This window comes from Lolium perenne, chromosome 4, assembly GCF_019359855.2.
Source record: "Lolium perenne isolate Kyuss_39 chromosome 4, Kyuss_2.0, whole genome shotgun sequence".
Classification (NCBI taxonomy): Eukaryota; Viridiplantae; Streptophyta; class Magnoliopsida; order Poales; family Poaceae; genus Lolium; species Lolium perenne.
The window spans coordinates 348596077-348611430 of record NC_067247.2 but is presented as its reverse complement, the minus strand read 5'-3'; the positions used below and the strand labels follow the sequence as shown (position 1 = coordinate 348611430).

Below are 15354 nucleotides of genomic sequence, written 5' to 3'. Positions count from 1 at the left end.
AGGCATGGGCACGCCAATTTATTGGCGTTCAACCAAACAGGCAACAGACCAGTCAGTCAACGCCTATTTTTTGGCAGGGCAGCTCGGGGCTCTAATCCAAACAGCCCCTCAACTACTGTAGTGTGAATAGGGAGAAGAAAGGGGAAAGTGGCCCCATACGTCTATTCATAGAGAGGTCATACAAGTAGCCTCATTACGCTTCATATTGGCCGATAACGACATTCCCAGCAAAAAAGAAAAAAAAAAGACCTATCCACGTACATTGATCATACTAGAAGAAAGCAAAAGCGAATAAACCGTGCTGGCAGTTTGCAGCTGCAGCTGGCACTTGCCGGCAGGGCGGAAAAGCAAGCAAGCAAAGAGCACGCAGATTCGCCTACCACGTCGGTGTGGTGTGGGTCCCGCCTCCCCGCAGATCTTTGTGGCGGCCCAACAAATATCTGGCCCCGACCCCCGAGCCCGCCAGATATTTTCGCCCGCCCCTCCACGCCACGTCGGAAAAGCGCCGGCACGTAGGATGCGGCTCCGCTTTGCCTTGCTAGACTAGATATTTGCGTCAGTTTGGATGGTCATCCATTCCTTCTCTGCCTTCATTCCCTTCAACCGCCCCTCCAATCCATCCATCCATCCCCTTAATTTGGCCCGCCCAAATCCCATAAATAAATATCCCGTTCCTCCTGCCGACCATCGATCGATTCATCTGTGCACGCCTCCCTCGTCCTGCGAAATTTGTTTGGGTCTTCCTTGCCTTTCTTTGTTTTCCGGTTGTTTGGAGGTCAAAATCCTTTTGCGCGCTCGTATTCTCCGAACCTCCAGGGATCTGCTTGTTCCTACCCCGGATCGCGTCCTTCCCGGCCTCCTACGTACCTCTCCGCAGTCTGCGGGGAGATCTCGGGCGAATCCATTCTCGGGAGTTTCTTTCTGCAGCCGAGGAAGAATCAGATATGGGTGATGTGTCGCTGCACCCACCGGTTAAGGCAGAGCCAGCGACCCACGCCATTGCCCAGGTAATATTCACCTCATCTTCTTTTCTGCTGCTGCCCATCGGTTTCAGATTCTGATTTATCATCATCGTGCTACCTATGTTATCGATTTGTATGCAACTAGTACTGTTTATTTGGTCAACTCCTACTCTACTAGTACTAATTGTTGCTTGCAATTCCTTTTCCTTCATTTTAAATGATGTTCATACTACCCGCAAAAAAAAACATATTACTATGTTCATATCATATTAGGAAGAAAAAAAAAAGAATAAATACCAACATGCTTTAACACTTGTTCTTTATCTAGATCATCATGCAGCTACTCAGATGTAAGTTTTACTATGGCTGGGATAGTGCTCCTCCGCTTCCCAAAAGACGAAAACAAACTGCTCCTGCTTGTTATCTTATCTGCATACAGTTGCAAGTCACGAAAACACTGCAGTCTCGCAAAAAAAAAAAAAGGAAAACTTTGTACTAGCGTGACTTCGAACATGAAGTTTACCATAGCAGATTCCTATTCCCCATGGAAACGAGCTGATTTAGTGTTCTGCTCTTCTTTGACAGGCTAATGAGGTTACAGACTTGATGATGTCGCCGGGCTGGACAGATGAGAGGCACACGCTGTATATAACCTCCATGGAATCTTCTTTCATGGACCAGCTCAACAAACGCGGGCGTGATGCCAACCACAATGATTCAAGTGCCAACGGGTTCAAGGTTCTCCGCGGTGGAGTGTGGGAGAAACTCAATTTCGAGAGAACTAACGCGCGTGCTCCAGTCACGGGCAAATGCCACCTTCCCGCAAACCCGTGGATTCAGCGTTTCAGACCGCGTGACTGCAGCAGTAATACAAGAGGTGATGGGGCCGAAACTGTAGTGGCTGATCATGAGTCGGGTATCCGCACTGTCCGTGGGAGTACTCCGCTGTTACATGGAAGGGAATTGGGAGCTTGCCAGGGAGAAAACCTACTTGATGAAAATACAGGTAGCTAGCTCTGCTACCTCATGATACAAACATATGTTTTCTCAACATTAGCTGATTTTTTTATGAAAGATGCATGAAAAATAGAAAAATCAATTCGGCTTAAGCTCCCAAGATATTATATGGTTCTTTCTGTTGAATTCTGCTAAACCGTGTACTGAAGGAGCATCATGTGGTGAACAAATTTCTGATGCCAATTTTTCCATCTGCAGAGGTCTCTGATCAGAACTTTTCTGACGATGAGGCAGAAGTTGATGCAGAATCAAGCCAATTATGCAAGAAAAGGAGATTAAGCAGCACTTCCACTTACTGTGCCCCATTGATCAAGTGAATTCACATGATTAATCATAGGTAGTCTGTTGCAAGTGTTGAGATGAAAAGCAGCACACTGAATGACTCAAAGAGGCTGTTTGTTAGCTCAAAATCTGTTGGAACTTCGAAGGAAGGATGCTCTGAAGTAAAGCATGGAAGGGTATTTCTTGGTTAAGGTACACCCAGTGAGCAATAGAGGAGTTAGTATTGGCGATTTAACATATTTGATTCTTCTGGCCATGTATCTGCCTATTTTGCAGTGTTTGTGAGTTGTGTCGTCCACTCTAGTGTCTCAGTATCTGTCAGAAGGAACAACAAGCAAGCTTACTAACAACTTAGTAGTAGTAGATAATATCGTTTCATTTTATGGATGTAGTGATTTTTGTTGTTGCTGTATGTTATGGCTACTGCTGGCCACAAGATGAGATTGGTCCTAAATTGTCCCCTTTTGCAACACTTGCATTGTTGTGAAACACATGTTGTTTCTTTTGATCCTGGTTTAGGAAGGTGTCAAGTCCGCAGTTTGTATGACTCAATTAGTAAATGTCGCCACAATGGTAGAATACATTATTGACTACATCCATGATTTCTTATTTGGGTTTATTTTAAAATTTTAAACAGAGATTTTGAATTTCTCGGAACAGAGCGTCATTTCCCCTGTACTCCAAAAGGCAACTCTCTCTTTAATAACGAAGTACTCCGTATCCTGTAGTACTCCCTCCGTTCCTTTCTATAATGCCTATTGTTTTTTCGCAATTGTTTCAGAATATAAGAGGAAAGCTGTGTTTTCTTGCAAATAACCCCTTCCACCGATTTGTTTCCGTCCAGAAAATCTGGAACAAATCTGTTCACGTTGAGAAAATCTGGTATGCAATCACGTAGAGAAAATCTGGACGTGAGATTAGGAAGGAGTAGATCATGCACGCGTCTGTTAAGGAAATAGCAAATACAGATCACGTGATTTGTAGTCTTTTTTTTTTTTTTTTTTTTTTTTTTTTTGCGGAAAGATTTGTAGTCTATTGACCATTATTAGTTTGTAAAATATTAATGTAAAGCTATGTATAAGATTTATGGGCCTAATTTTTCTAGTTCCACCTGCTTTGATACTGTATCAGAGCATGTACACCAATCGCCTGTCTCTTTTTACAACGCCAAAATGTATGCGAGAAAATGAATAGGTTACGGGGATGTTACCAGATGAAATGTATTTCGTCGTGACGTCGTGGGTGTAATTAAATTGATTTAATCTGTAGGAAAGCCATGGCAATTAACAGCCATTTCACCTACAGTGAGTAAGGGGATGCCTAGCCGATATCTAGAAAGCTTTAGAGGAGTATAAATTTTGTTTTAAGAGGCTAAACAAGATCTAGCCGATCCTTTTAAAGGCTTTAGAGGAGTAAATCTCCGACTCTCGGATATACTCAGCCACCGAGTTGACGAGTAAAATTACCGCCATCCACCTTGTGCCGACATGCTCTTCCGTAGGCATCGAATCATCGCCGGCGACCACCATTAGGCTCCACCGAGAGCTTGTAGCCTCCGCCGCCCTCACTCTTACTCGCTTGCCGGTTGTTGTCGTCGTTGGAATCGAGCACTAGCTCGGCAGCCGCCGTGTTGATTACGCTCCTTTTCTATAGTGTTTTAGCAAGTGTAGTTAGTGTAGGTCTGCCCCCTTGAGCTCAACTCCTGGCTCCATCTGGTTGACTCCTGCTCGTCTAACAGCCCTTTGACCGGCTGACCGCTCGCCCGTTGCTGCTGCCGCCATCGATTTGGTCACCGGAAAATCCAACCGGTGACCAGCTAGATTCGTCCACTCCAGCCTTCTCATAGCTTCGGCATAGGCTCACTGCCGTCGGCTGACCTTCTCACCTCGTTTGATCGAAGTGTTTGACGAATTAACTAGGTGATTTTCTTTGTTTAGAGAGTTCTAAGTTGAGTGATCGGAGAGATTGCTAGAACCGTTTTTTTAAAGTAAAACATAATATATTAGTTCAGTAAGCCGCCTCATTAAAAACCTTCCAGTCCCCTTAGGTACCCTGGAAGGAAAAGAGTGCGTCTAAAACTTGCCGTCTCGCATTAGAGTATTGTTACATCATCTAGGAACGTTTGGAGTAGAAAACTAGGGGGTTCATCGACCAAATTACAATCAATATGGGATATAAAGCACGACCTAGCTATAGAATGAGCTGCATTGTTCATCTCTCTTGCGTAAAACTTGAACTCCACCTCCCCAATGATCGATGCCAGCTTTTTCCAGACAGTTTGCATAAACTGCAATTGCATCATTCCACATTTGGATTTCCCTAGAACAGTAGTGCACAACCTCCAAGCAATCAGACTCAACCTCCACATAGGAACATCCTTGCGGAATGACCAGCTGAAGTCCCATTTGCATTTCCAAAGCTTCAGCCATGGGCGCTGACGGTACATGTGCAATAAACTTGCAGGAAGCAGCAACAGAGTTACCAAGTTGGTCCCTTAAAATGGCTCCAGTCGCCCCAGTTGAGTCATCTATATTGAAAGAAGACATTTAATTTGAGGAAATTTGCTCTTGGTTTTTCCCATACTTTTTTCTTCGTGTTGTTTGCAACGGTCGATGATCTAGCAACATTCGTAGTAATCGCTCTGATGGAAGTAGCATAGCGCATAACAGGCGGGATATTTTCACCATGGGATCTCCTACGTCAAAGCCACCAAATGTACCATGCACCCGTGGCCACCAGTTCCTGCACCATGAGGAAAAACTAGGAACAATAGTTGGACGAGAGCATAAGATGTCTTTAAGAACTTCAGAACCCAAGTGATCAGCTTGGCAGAAACTTTCAATAATATTCTCCAACCCCATAGCCTTCCAAATATTAGCCGCCCCCTTGCATTTGAAAATCATATGTAGCACATCTTCATTATATGAGTTACACAACGGGCATAGTCTTGATGTTCCAATATGTCGATTAAAAAGGATTGCTTTCAGGGGTATAATACCATGCATTGCCCTTCAATAGAAAATTTTCACCTTTCCTGAAACATTCGAACTCCACAAATTTTTTCAAATGGGGTTATTCACATCAGTACCCTGAATTAAAGATCGGCAAGTCACTCCATAAAATTGATGACGCTACTCAAGATGGTATGCAGACTTTACCGAAAAAAATCCCGATCTAGTGGCGTGCCAAGCTATAAAGTCATCAAAAGAGGTATTAGCTAATGGAATCTGCAGGATACGTTGGACATCAAGTTGATTAAAACGAATTCAGGAGGTCTTGGTCCAATTGGCCGGTATGAGGGTCTATCAGTTCATTCACCCTTGTAAGAACAGCTCCACCACGCTGAGTTGTGATCTTCCGATCAGCACTATGGTATCCACGGGCTAGAATAGTTACTAGCAGACTAAATATGACTATATGATGAGAGTTAAATGATAAAAGAAGCCGTCAATGCCCTAAACCGGTGCACGTCACAAACGTTGCCACCTTCGTCGCCGGTGCACATGCATACGCCCAGCTTCGTTAGCGTAATCCTACGAGAAAAGAAACGGTTGCCACTTGCCGGCCGGTAAAGCAGGGCTAGCGCACGCAGATTCTTCTTCTCCTGCGGCGTCGGACGGAGACCTCGCTCTCGCGGGCCTCACCGCAGATCTTTCTGGCCGATAAATATCGGGCGTCGACCATCGAGCAGGCGAGATATTTTCCTCGTCCGCCGCGCCACCTGGAAAAGCGCCGGCACGTAGGCGTAAAGGAACAGGAGGCGCCTCCGCTTTGCCTTTATATTTGCACATACGGCTGTGGCTTCCTTCCTTCGTCACTTTGGTCATTCTCTCCGTGCCGCCTCTCTCTCCTCCCCACGGCCCGGCGGAATCCCATAAATATCTTCTTCTTCCCGCGACGATTTCTCGATCTGCTGTGCAGAGTTCCGCCGAGCGCTCGCCTGGATCCTGCGAAATTTGCTGGGGTCTTTTCTTTGGCTTAGTAGTGTGTTCTTGTTTTCCCGGATTGCTGTGGAGGGTCCAAAATCTTTTCCGCGTTTCTCTTCTCCTCTGAAATCATCCAATCTCGAGTGATTTATGCTCTTCTCCCACAAATTTCTTCTTCCTTGATCTCCTACCGCTCCACAGAGAGTTCACAAAAAAATATCTACGAGGAGAAGATCTCGTATTCGTATATATAGTTCAGGACGAAAAAAGAAAATCCTTTTGGGAGTTTCTGGCCCCCTTGTTGGTTCCTTCTTTTCTTCGGAAGGAAGGATCAAATGGGTGATTTGTCTCTGGAGCGACCGAATAAGGCAGAGCGGGTGGCTCAGGTAATAATCAACGAACTGTTCTTTGTTCTTATTGGCGCATCCTGTTTACTGAGTATTTCTGAATTATCTTCATTCTCAGTTTTCTATACCGGCCATTAGTTCCATTCCATGTGCTTCTTTTATCATGATAGCTACGCAGTCTATGGCTATATGATGCCTGCTTGTTCGATTTGGTAGAACTATTCGGTAGATTTCATGGCCGATTTATTGTTTGTCTGAATCGTCATGCCATTGTTTAGAATGAGGTATTTTCACATAATACTACTCTCTTTTCACAAAATGAAAAAGAATCACACGCAGTGTGCTCCTGCTCATTATGTGCATACAGTTGAACGAGTAAGTAATGAATACAGTACTGCTCTTGCATTTTTTCAATAGAACAAGTGTGTCTTTGAACATGAGTACGGAATCCTCCTTTGCTTCATGTTGTTAGCAAATACCTATACCCTGGAAATATGCTGATTTATTGGTGCCCTGCTGTTCTTTGACAGGGTAATCAGATTTCAGACTTGGTGTCAGCAGGCTGGACAGATGAGACGCACACACTTTACATAAGCTCCATGGAAACTTCTTTCATGGACCAACTCTACAATCATGGAAGCAAATCGAACCACAAAGATCCAAGCGGCGATGGGTTCAAGGTTCTCCGCGGTGGAGTGTGGGAGAAACACAAATTTGAGCGGACCAATGCTTGTGCTCCAGTCAGTAGCAAATGCCGCCTGCCTGCGAGCCCGTGGATTCGACATTTCAGACCACGTGAATACAGCGGTAACACAGGAGGTCATGGCGAAGAAATTTCAGTGGGTGATCACGAATCGGGTATCCGAACTGTCCATGGGAGGACTTCGCTGTCGCATGGAAGGGAATTGGGAGCTTGCATGGCACCAAACCTTCTCGCTGAAAATGCAGGTAGCTGCTCAACTCAATTGCCTCATTCGGTGTCTCGTGCATTAAAATGCACACATATGTTTCCTTTAGCACTAACTGATTCTTTTAGGAAGATATGCATAAACAATGAAAAAACTCATTGTGCGTAAGCTCCAACATACTGTGTGGTTCTTTCTGTCTTAGATATGGATGCAGTAGAATGCTGCTAACATGTTCTGAAGCAGCATCTTGCCATGAACTAATTTTTTTATGCCAATTTTCTCTCTGCAGAGGCTTCTGATCAGAACTTTGCTGACGATGAGGGGGAAGTTGATGCAGAATCAAGTAAAGCATGCAAGAAAAGGAGACTAAGCATTACTTCCACATACTGTGACTGAATGATCAAGTAATGCACATGATTAACTATATTAGTCAGTTGCAAACGTTATGAAAAGCAACAAACTCAGTTACTCAAAAGAGCTTGTTTGCTACCTCAAAATCTATTGGGAAATTGGAGCAAGGATGCTCTGAAGTAAAACATGGAAGAATATTTCTCGGTAGATGTGCAACCAGTGAGTACTGAGGAGTTAAGTGTTGGCGATTTAACAGATTAGATTCTTCTGGTTATGTGTCTGACTATTTTCCAGTTTCCTTCAGATTGGGTAGTCCACTCTTGTGTCACTATCCTGTCAGGCATAAATGTAGTAGTAGGTAATATTGTTTATTTTACTAGATATAAAATGTAATGCATTTGTTGTTGTTGTGTGTCTGACAAATGCTTCTTTCAATATGAATGAAGTGTTCATGCTTGTTCGCACGAAGATGAGAATGGTCCTAGATCATTGCTTTTTGCCACAGTTCCATGGATGTTACACACATGCTGTATGGTATAATGGGCCAACTAAATTTGGATGTTGTTCAGAGAAAAAAAAATTGGAATGAGTGAAGTGTCATTCTTGAGGGAATTTACCGGAATCTCTCTTTTGCACTTTGCTATTATAAGAAAAGGTACGTTTGTTGGGATTGATGTTTTGGCTCTTGGGTGCATATGCTCCCTTTATTTTGAAATACATCTTTGATATATTTTAAAAATGTTAAACAAAATAAATGAAAAATTTATGTGTACATCTTCACATGATACATGTGCATAAGTCTTTCCACAAAAAATCAACTTGTCCTTTGGGCTATGCAAAAGGACAAATTTTGCTGATAAAGTAAGACTTTTTTGTGAGGCACGTCTTGTCTTTTTTACATCGACCAGAAAAAATATAGATTTTCTTCGAAACTGTGGAAACATATATACATTTTCGAAATCTACATCCGATTTTTTTTGTTGCAATTTTTTGACCGTTCAAAATATGTTTTTTTTAGGTCGTGGGAGAATATACACCCCGCATGCTAATTGAATTTCTGGTGTTTCACCGCGCTGTTTTGTTTCTTTGTTGTTTTGTCTAGTTACAAATGAAAGTAACATTTTTGGCCATCCTATTGATTACCGACCGTCTGATCGCATGTCTAACTAAAAGTTATGTGTTAGTTTCTGCCACCATGGCCCGCCGGTTGATCTGCTCCCAATGTGCTATGCAGTTTTTTCTTTGCTTGAGCATCAGGTTAGTCAATGTGTCCATTGTGCGATTTTTTTTTGGCCTTGGGCAATGCCAGATTACTAATTAGCTATTTGGTTACTCCGATACATTATTTGAGATTCTGAGACTCACCAATGCTGAATGGAAACACGTCAAGGAGAGATTATAAAAGAGATGATGCAAATGGAAAGGAAAATTACTCTTTTGGTGGAAGATTAGTTCTCATCAATTAAGTACTTAGTAATATGGTACTATATATGGTTTGTTTCTTCTAGTAAACTAAAGGAGTTTTACAAAGGCTGAATTATTTGAGACCAAGAGTCTTTGATAAGAAGATAATGAGAAAAGGAAATATCGACTGGCTAAATGGGGTGTGATTCGCCATCCTAAAGATCAAGGTGGAGTAGAATTCAGGATCTTGCGGAAAGAATAGAGCGCTCCTAGGTAAATGGCTTTACAAGCTTCTTACCAAAGATGGGTCTGACAAACTCTACTAAAAAGAAAAGACATAGGCTCACGTGCAGTGTCCCAAGTTTATTAAAACCTGGGGACTCACATTTTTGGTTGGCCTAATTGGCGACGAAGAAATACTTCTTCCCATAACGTTCATCCACAATTAAAGATGGCTCAAAAATAAAGTTTTGTGAGGAGAAGTGGTTTGGTAATGCCATGGTCCGGGAACAATATCTAGATCTATAAAACATTGTTTGTCACAAAGGGGATATTGTCACTAAGGTGTTGGAGACCTCCCCACCAAAAGTGACCTTCACAAGAGATCTAGTTGCTCCATGAGTCTCATCATGGAATGTTTTGCTACAAAGATTGGCATTTGTCCAACTAACGCAAGGGACTGACAAATTTTGATAGAATCTATATGAGAGTGGTAAATACTTTGTATATTTTATGTATAGGGCATTATCCAACCATATGTGCTAGTCGATAAAAATATAGAAATAGGAAAATGAAGTTTCTACTTAAGATAAATGTTTTTTTTGTTTGGTATCTTCGTAGAGAAGTAATTATCAGCAAAGAAAACCTTTTAAAACACAATTAGCATGTAAGTACAAAGTGTGTGTTCTCTCACCAGGATGAGACTATCAAACACTTATTCTTCCGGTGAAAGTTTGCTAGGTCTATATGGCTGGTGATCCAAGTAGCTTCGACCATATACACACCATGTAACGTTGCTAATATTTTTGGCAACTGGCTACGGTATGGATCATATGTTTAAATTACTTATTAGGGTGGGAGTGTTTGTTGTTATTTGATCGCTTTGGATACACTACTAAGAAAACCCTCATCTGTGGCGTACTTTTTTTACTTTATGTGGCGCATATTCCACGCGCCACAGAAGTTACGTCACTAAATTTTATTTCTGTGGCGCATATCTACATGCGCCACATAATTATCAAATTTCTGTGGCGCATATAAACTATATGCTAAAATTCAAAAAATCAAAAAAATCAAAAAATATAAATAAATAAAATATCAAAAAATCAAAAAATGAAATAATAAAATAATATGGAAAAAACTAAATATTTGAATTTTTTGAACATCTAGTAAAACTGTGAACATATCTCAAATCATATTGAAATGACAACTTCCACCTATATCACCCATCCTCCAACCTAAACATGCTTAACTTCTAAGTTCTATTTAATTGAGCTACCATTATGCTACTACAGTTCTTATTGATATTAGTATCATATAAAACCTCTTAAGCCAAGAATTTCAAAAGGAAATTCAAAAATTTCATAAAATCCATAAAAATGGAAATAAAAAAAAGTAAAATTTTCAAACATGAAATAATTTAAAAATTCAATTTGTTAAAAAAACATATTTTCGAAAATACAAAAGAAATCTTAAATTTCAAAAATTAGGGTAAAATCTCAAAAATTCTAAAAAAATTTAAAAATATAAAATTCAAAATTCAAAAAAAAAATATCAAAAGAATATAGAAATTTAAAAAATATTCAAATATTCATAAAAATACATTTTTAGAAATTTTTAAAAATAAAAATTAAAACTCCTAGAAGTTAAAAATTTGGAAAAGGTTCTAAAAATTCTAAAATTTCGAAAAATCGACAATTTAAAAAATCTAGAATTTAAAAACCATATAAAAAATTATGTGGCGCATATAGCCTTAACCTAAAAAAATCTAGAATTTAAAAACCAAATAAAAAGCCTTAATTCTGTGGCGCATATGTTTTATGCGCCACAGAATTCGAACAATTATGTGGAGCATTTTTTTATGCACCACAAAAATATTTTTATGGAGCATGCCTTTTTAAATGCGCCATAGAATCTATTTCTACCAATAAGAGTTTTTCTAGTAGTGATATGTAGAAATGACAAGGTTTTTAATAAAAAAAATATTCTCTCGTGTAGGTTATCTATTGGTGCACAACTTTACTCCGTTCATGGTCGTCTCTACAATGTGTGAAGAATCGTGATCTCTTTATGTAGGTGTCTACGTGGTTGGAGGACTTATCAAGGGATATTTTTATCCAACATGGACGATTGCGTGATCTTCAGATTGGTCCTCCATCACCATATCCGTTTTTACAGTTTCTATGTGAATTACTTGTATTGCACTTTTCTTTTTCTTTTTTACTTTTATCTTTCTTTGGGACTCAGGTGACTGTGTGCATCCTAATTATACAGAGATTGGAGGCATAGGTTAACCTTTTTAAGTAATAAAGCATCGTTTATCGAGATACATATGGAGGGCAAAGCAGAAACAACTGACTCAGCCGTTTGGTATGATCTGCTGAAAATGAGACATTTGTAATTGCATGGAAGGAAGATGGTACTCCCTCTGTCTTATAAGGCCGCCACACATTTTATGGTAGAACTTTGATTAATAATTTGAACCACATAATATGTCCAGTTATATGTCATCAAAAGTATACCGTTGAATTTATATTTGAAAGATGTGTTTCCAACCATAAGTTTCTTTTGTGTTATATAACTTATATTATATTGATTAACTTGTTAGTCTAAGTTTTGACTTAGAATATTTACTGGCCTTATATATAAATATATGGAGTAGTTGATGCCTTGATGGCGTTAGAGAAACTGACTTTTGGCACGAGGCTTGGTGTGGGTAAATTCCCTTTCATGAAAAGTTCCCTTTTCAAGAAAAGGAATTGACTTGATGTATTCAAAAACTACATAGTACTCCCTGCAAAAGAAAAACTTAAACTGCAAAAGTCGCCGAGCAAGTCCTTGCAGACGATGTCGCTGGCTACCTCCGTTTCCGCGCGGTGTGCGGCGCGTGGCGGAAGTGCGCCGAGCCCCTGCGCGCGCACGGCGGCCTGGATGACCGCTTCCACCCACGCAGTTGGATCATGCTCCGTGAGGTCTTCGCCACCAATGTGGATGGCCGCGACTTCCTCAACGTCCCGATGGGGGAGCGCATCAGCATGGACCTCCCGGAGCTTCGGGACCGGTTCGTGGTTGGTCCCACCTCCGGTGGCCTTCTCGTGTTGTTGTGTCGAAAGGGCACCGGCGATATGCACCTCGTCAACCCGCTCACCCGGCAGCTCATTTTCAACAAGGATGTGGTCGAAGTCTTAGACTTTGACTAGTAATATTTATACACATAGTTACGTTGGATGCTTGAAAATAAAAAAATCATGTGTAAAATATAATTTGCTATTTCTAGCGAGATGGGGAAATTGCAACTTCCAAGCCAACCTCGTCGCAGAATGTAACACCTGCAGTTACAAAACAAATTGTGTGCAGCTTTACATATAGACATGTCAGCAAAAGAAACAAATTGTGCATAATATTGATTTTTTTTTTGTATTTTTGATGAAGGAATCAAGGAACAATGTTTTTTGACATGATGAAGGATGTTGTGTAACTATCCAACTTTGGTTGCAAATTACTTTTTTTTCGAAATAGGGTGAGTCCCGGCCTCTGCATCGATTAATGCACACAACCTTTTATTAATAAACTAAATATTCAAATTTATAATTCAGGGATCAACGAGGGTCGATATAAAAATCAACCACCGAAAAAAGAGAAAAGTGCTAATCAAACTAGAGATCATGTAATCTGTTAATAGGCCGTCAAGTAGCCTGGTAGAAAATATCCCGAGCAACCATTCGAAGGCGGTTGCATCCAGAAACCATGCACTACCGCTGGTTCTCCTAGAGCAAGAAACGTCAAAGCTGGATCCAGTGAATCATAGTGTAGATAACCTGCAAGAAATTAGTAGAGTACTTTCTATTAAAAATAATATCATTTCTGCAATTCCAAATTGACCAACATAAAGCCGAAACACCAATGTGAATCCTAGCTTTATCAATTTTGTCAGTTCCATTAAGCCAATTCTCAAACATATTTGTGACATTGGATGGAGGTGGAATATTATATGCAACAAAAACCACCCGCCAAATAAGCCTAGCAAAAGGACATAAAATAAACAAATGTTCAACTAATTCCTCAACGTCACAGAAAGAACATTTCGTATTTTCATTCCAATTCCTTTTTGCTAGATTATCGTGGGTCAAGAGGACTTTCTTACTGAGAAACCACATAAATTTTTTAACTTTCAGTGAGATTTTTATTTTCCAAAGATATTTACGAAGATATCTTGTATGCCCATTTAACATGTCACCGTACATAGATTTAACAGTGATTTTTCCTAAATATGTTAGGTCCGAAACAACCTTATCTTGATCATCATTTAAATTTATCTCCATTAATATTTGGCATAGGTGTATCCATTTATCCCATTTATCCCAAACAAACCAATATTTAACGGAGTTTAACTCATAAGGTTTGCCACCGTATCATGCTTACGATTGACTATGTTATATAATCGGGGATACTGAGATGCAAGCGTTTGATCACCTAACTATCTATCTTCCCAAAAACGCACTCCTTCTCCAGAGCCTACCTCAAATTTTCCTCTACTAAAAAAATCCCCTTTAACTTTCATTAGTCCTTCCCAGCAGGGTGAATCAGTAGGCTTATAACTTCAGCCAAGGTTTTCTGCGGAAGGTACTTGTTTTTAAATAGTTGTTGCCATAACCCTTCTTCATAAAGAAGTTTAAATAACCATTTACTAATTAGGTAAGAATTTTTAATCTCCAGGACTTCAATTCTAAGACCACCTTGGTCCTTAGGTCTGTAAATCAGGTTTCACTTAGTTAACCTATATTTCTTTTTATTTTCCTCACATTGCCAAAAGAAATGTGATCGGAAAAAAATCTAATCTCTTCCTTACCCCTTTAGGTAAATCAAAGAAGGATAGCATAAACATCGGTAAACTAGTAAGAAAGGAGTTAATCAATACAAGGCGGTCCCTATATGATAACAATTTTCCAGCCCAACACCCTAGTTTTCTCTCAAATCTACCTTCCACAGGATTCCATTCAGAGTTTTTTAACTTTCTATAATGGATCGGGATACCCAAATATCTGAAAGGCAAAGAACCAGATTCACAACAAATAGTTGTTTATACTGCTCCTCTTCCTCTTTGGCCTTACCAAAACAGAAAATCTCACTCTTGTGAAAGTTAATTTTCAGTCCTAGCAATTCTTCAAAGAAACGCAATATTAGTTTCATGTTTACAGCCTTCTCAAAGTCATGTTCCATGAAAAGTATTGTATTATCGGCATATTGCAATACAAAAATTCCCCCGTCAACTAAATGAGGGATAAGGCTTCCTATCTGACCATCCTCGTTCGCTCTTGCTATTAGGATAGCCAACATATCTGCAATAATGTTAAACAACATAGGTGACAGCGGGTCCCCCTGTCGAAGACCTTTCCTTGTTTGAAAATAATGACCAATATCATCATTGACCTTGATCCCTACACTTCCTCCCCTCACAAATTGTTCGATGAGTTGACACCATTTGGGATCAAAACCTTTCATGCGCATAACTTGTTGAACAAAAGGCCATTTTACTTTATCGTAGGATTTCTCAAATTCAATTTTAAATATCACCCCATCCAATTTCTTCCGATGAAGTTCATGAATGGTTTCATGTAAGACAACTACTCCTTCAAGAATATGTCGTCCTGACATGAATGCCGACTGTGTTGGGATAATAACTGTTTCAGCAGCAGTATTAGCTCTAATAGTAGCAACTTTCGTGAATATTTAAAACTAACATTGAGAAGACAAAATTGTGTATAATGTTGGATTGGAACCGCATTCTCCTTCTTAGGCAATAGAGTAATAACACCAAAGTTTAGTTTGAACAACTGTAGTTCCCCTGAATCTAGTTGATTGAACATTGACATTAAATCACCCTTCATGACTTTCCAAAAGGTTTGGTATAACTCAGCTGGAAAACTTATACGTCCAA

General features: G+C 40.1%; 2 protein-coding genes across 2 annotated transcripts; both read left to right on the top strand.

Moving 5' to 3' along the window:
* The first annotated feature begins 503 nt into the window (after positions 1-503).
* On the top strand, positions 504-2777 carry LOC127296998 (cold-regulated protein 27). The gene is made up of 3 exons (XM_051327246.2): positions 504-1007; positions 1548-1968; positions 2178-2777. The coding sequence occupies exons 1-3, from the start codon at positions 945-947 to the stop codon at positions 2294-2296; spliced, it is 603 nt and encodes a 200-aa protein (XP_051183206.1). The 5' UTR covers positions 504-944; the 3' UTR covers positions 2297-2777.
* A 3275-nt stretch (positions 2778-6052) lies between these two features.
* LOC127296999 (cold-regulated protein 27) lies at positions 6053-8261 on the top strand. The gene is made up of 3 exons (XM_051327247.2): positions 6053-6573; positions 7065-7482; positions 7732-8261. Exons 1-3 carry the CDS (start codon positions 6523-6525, stop codon positions 7836-7838), a joined length of 576 nt encoding a protein of 191 aa, XP_051183207.1. The 5' UTR covers positions 6053-6522; the 3' UTR covers positions 7839-8261.
* The last annotated feature ends 7093 nt before the right edge of the window (positions 8262-15354 follow it).

Coding starts and splice junctions, on each gene's coding strand:
- LOC127296998 (XM_051327246.2), top strand. CDS start 945: ATGGGTGATGTGTCGCTGCACCCACCGGTTAAGGCAGAGCCAGCGACC. Junction 1,008..1,547: donor CGACCCACGCCATTGCCCAG/GTAATATTCACC, acceptor CTTCTTTGACAG/GCTAATGAGGTTACAGACTT. Junction 1,969..2,177: donor CCTACTTGATGAAAATACAG/GTAGCTAGCTCT, acceptor TTCCATCTGCAG/AGGTCTCTGATCAGAACTTT.
- LOC127296999 (XM_051327247.2), top strand. CDS start 6,523: ATGGGTGATTTGTCTCTGGAGCGACCGAATAAGGCAGAGCGGGTGGCT. Junction 6,574..7,064: donor AGGCAGAGCGGGTGGCTCAG/GTAATAATCAAC, acceptor GTTCTTTGACAG/GGTAATCAGATTTCAGACTT. Junction 7,483..7,731: donor CCTTCTCGCTGAAAATGCAG/GTAGCTGCTCAA, acceptor TTCTCTCTGCAG/AGGCTTCTGATCAGAACTTT.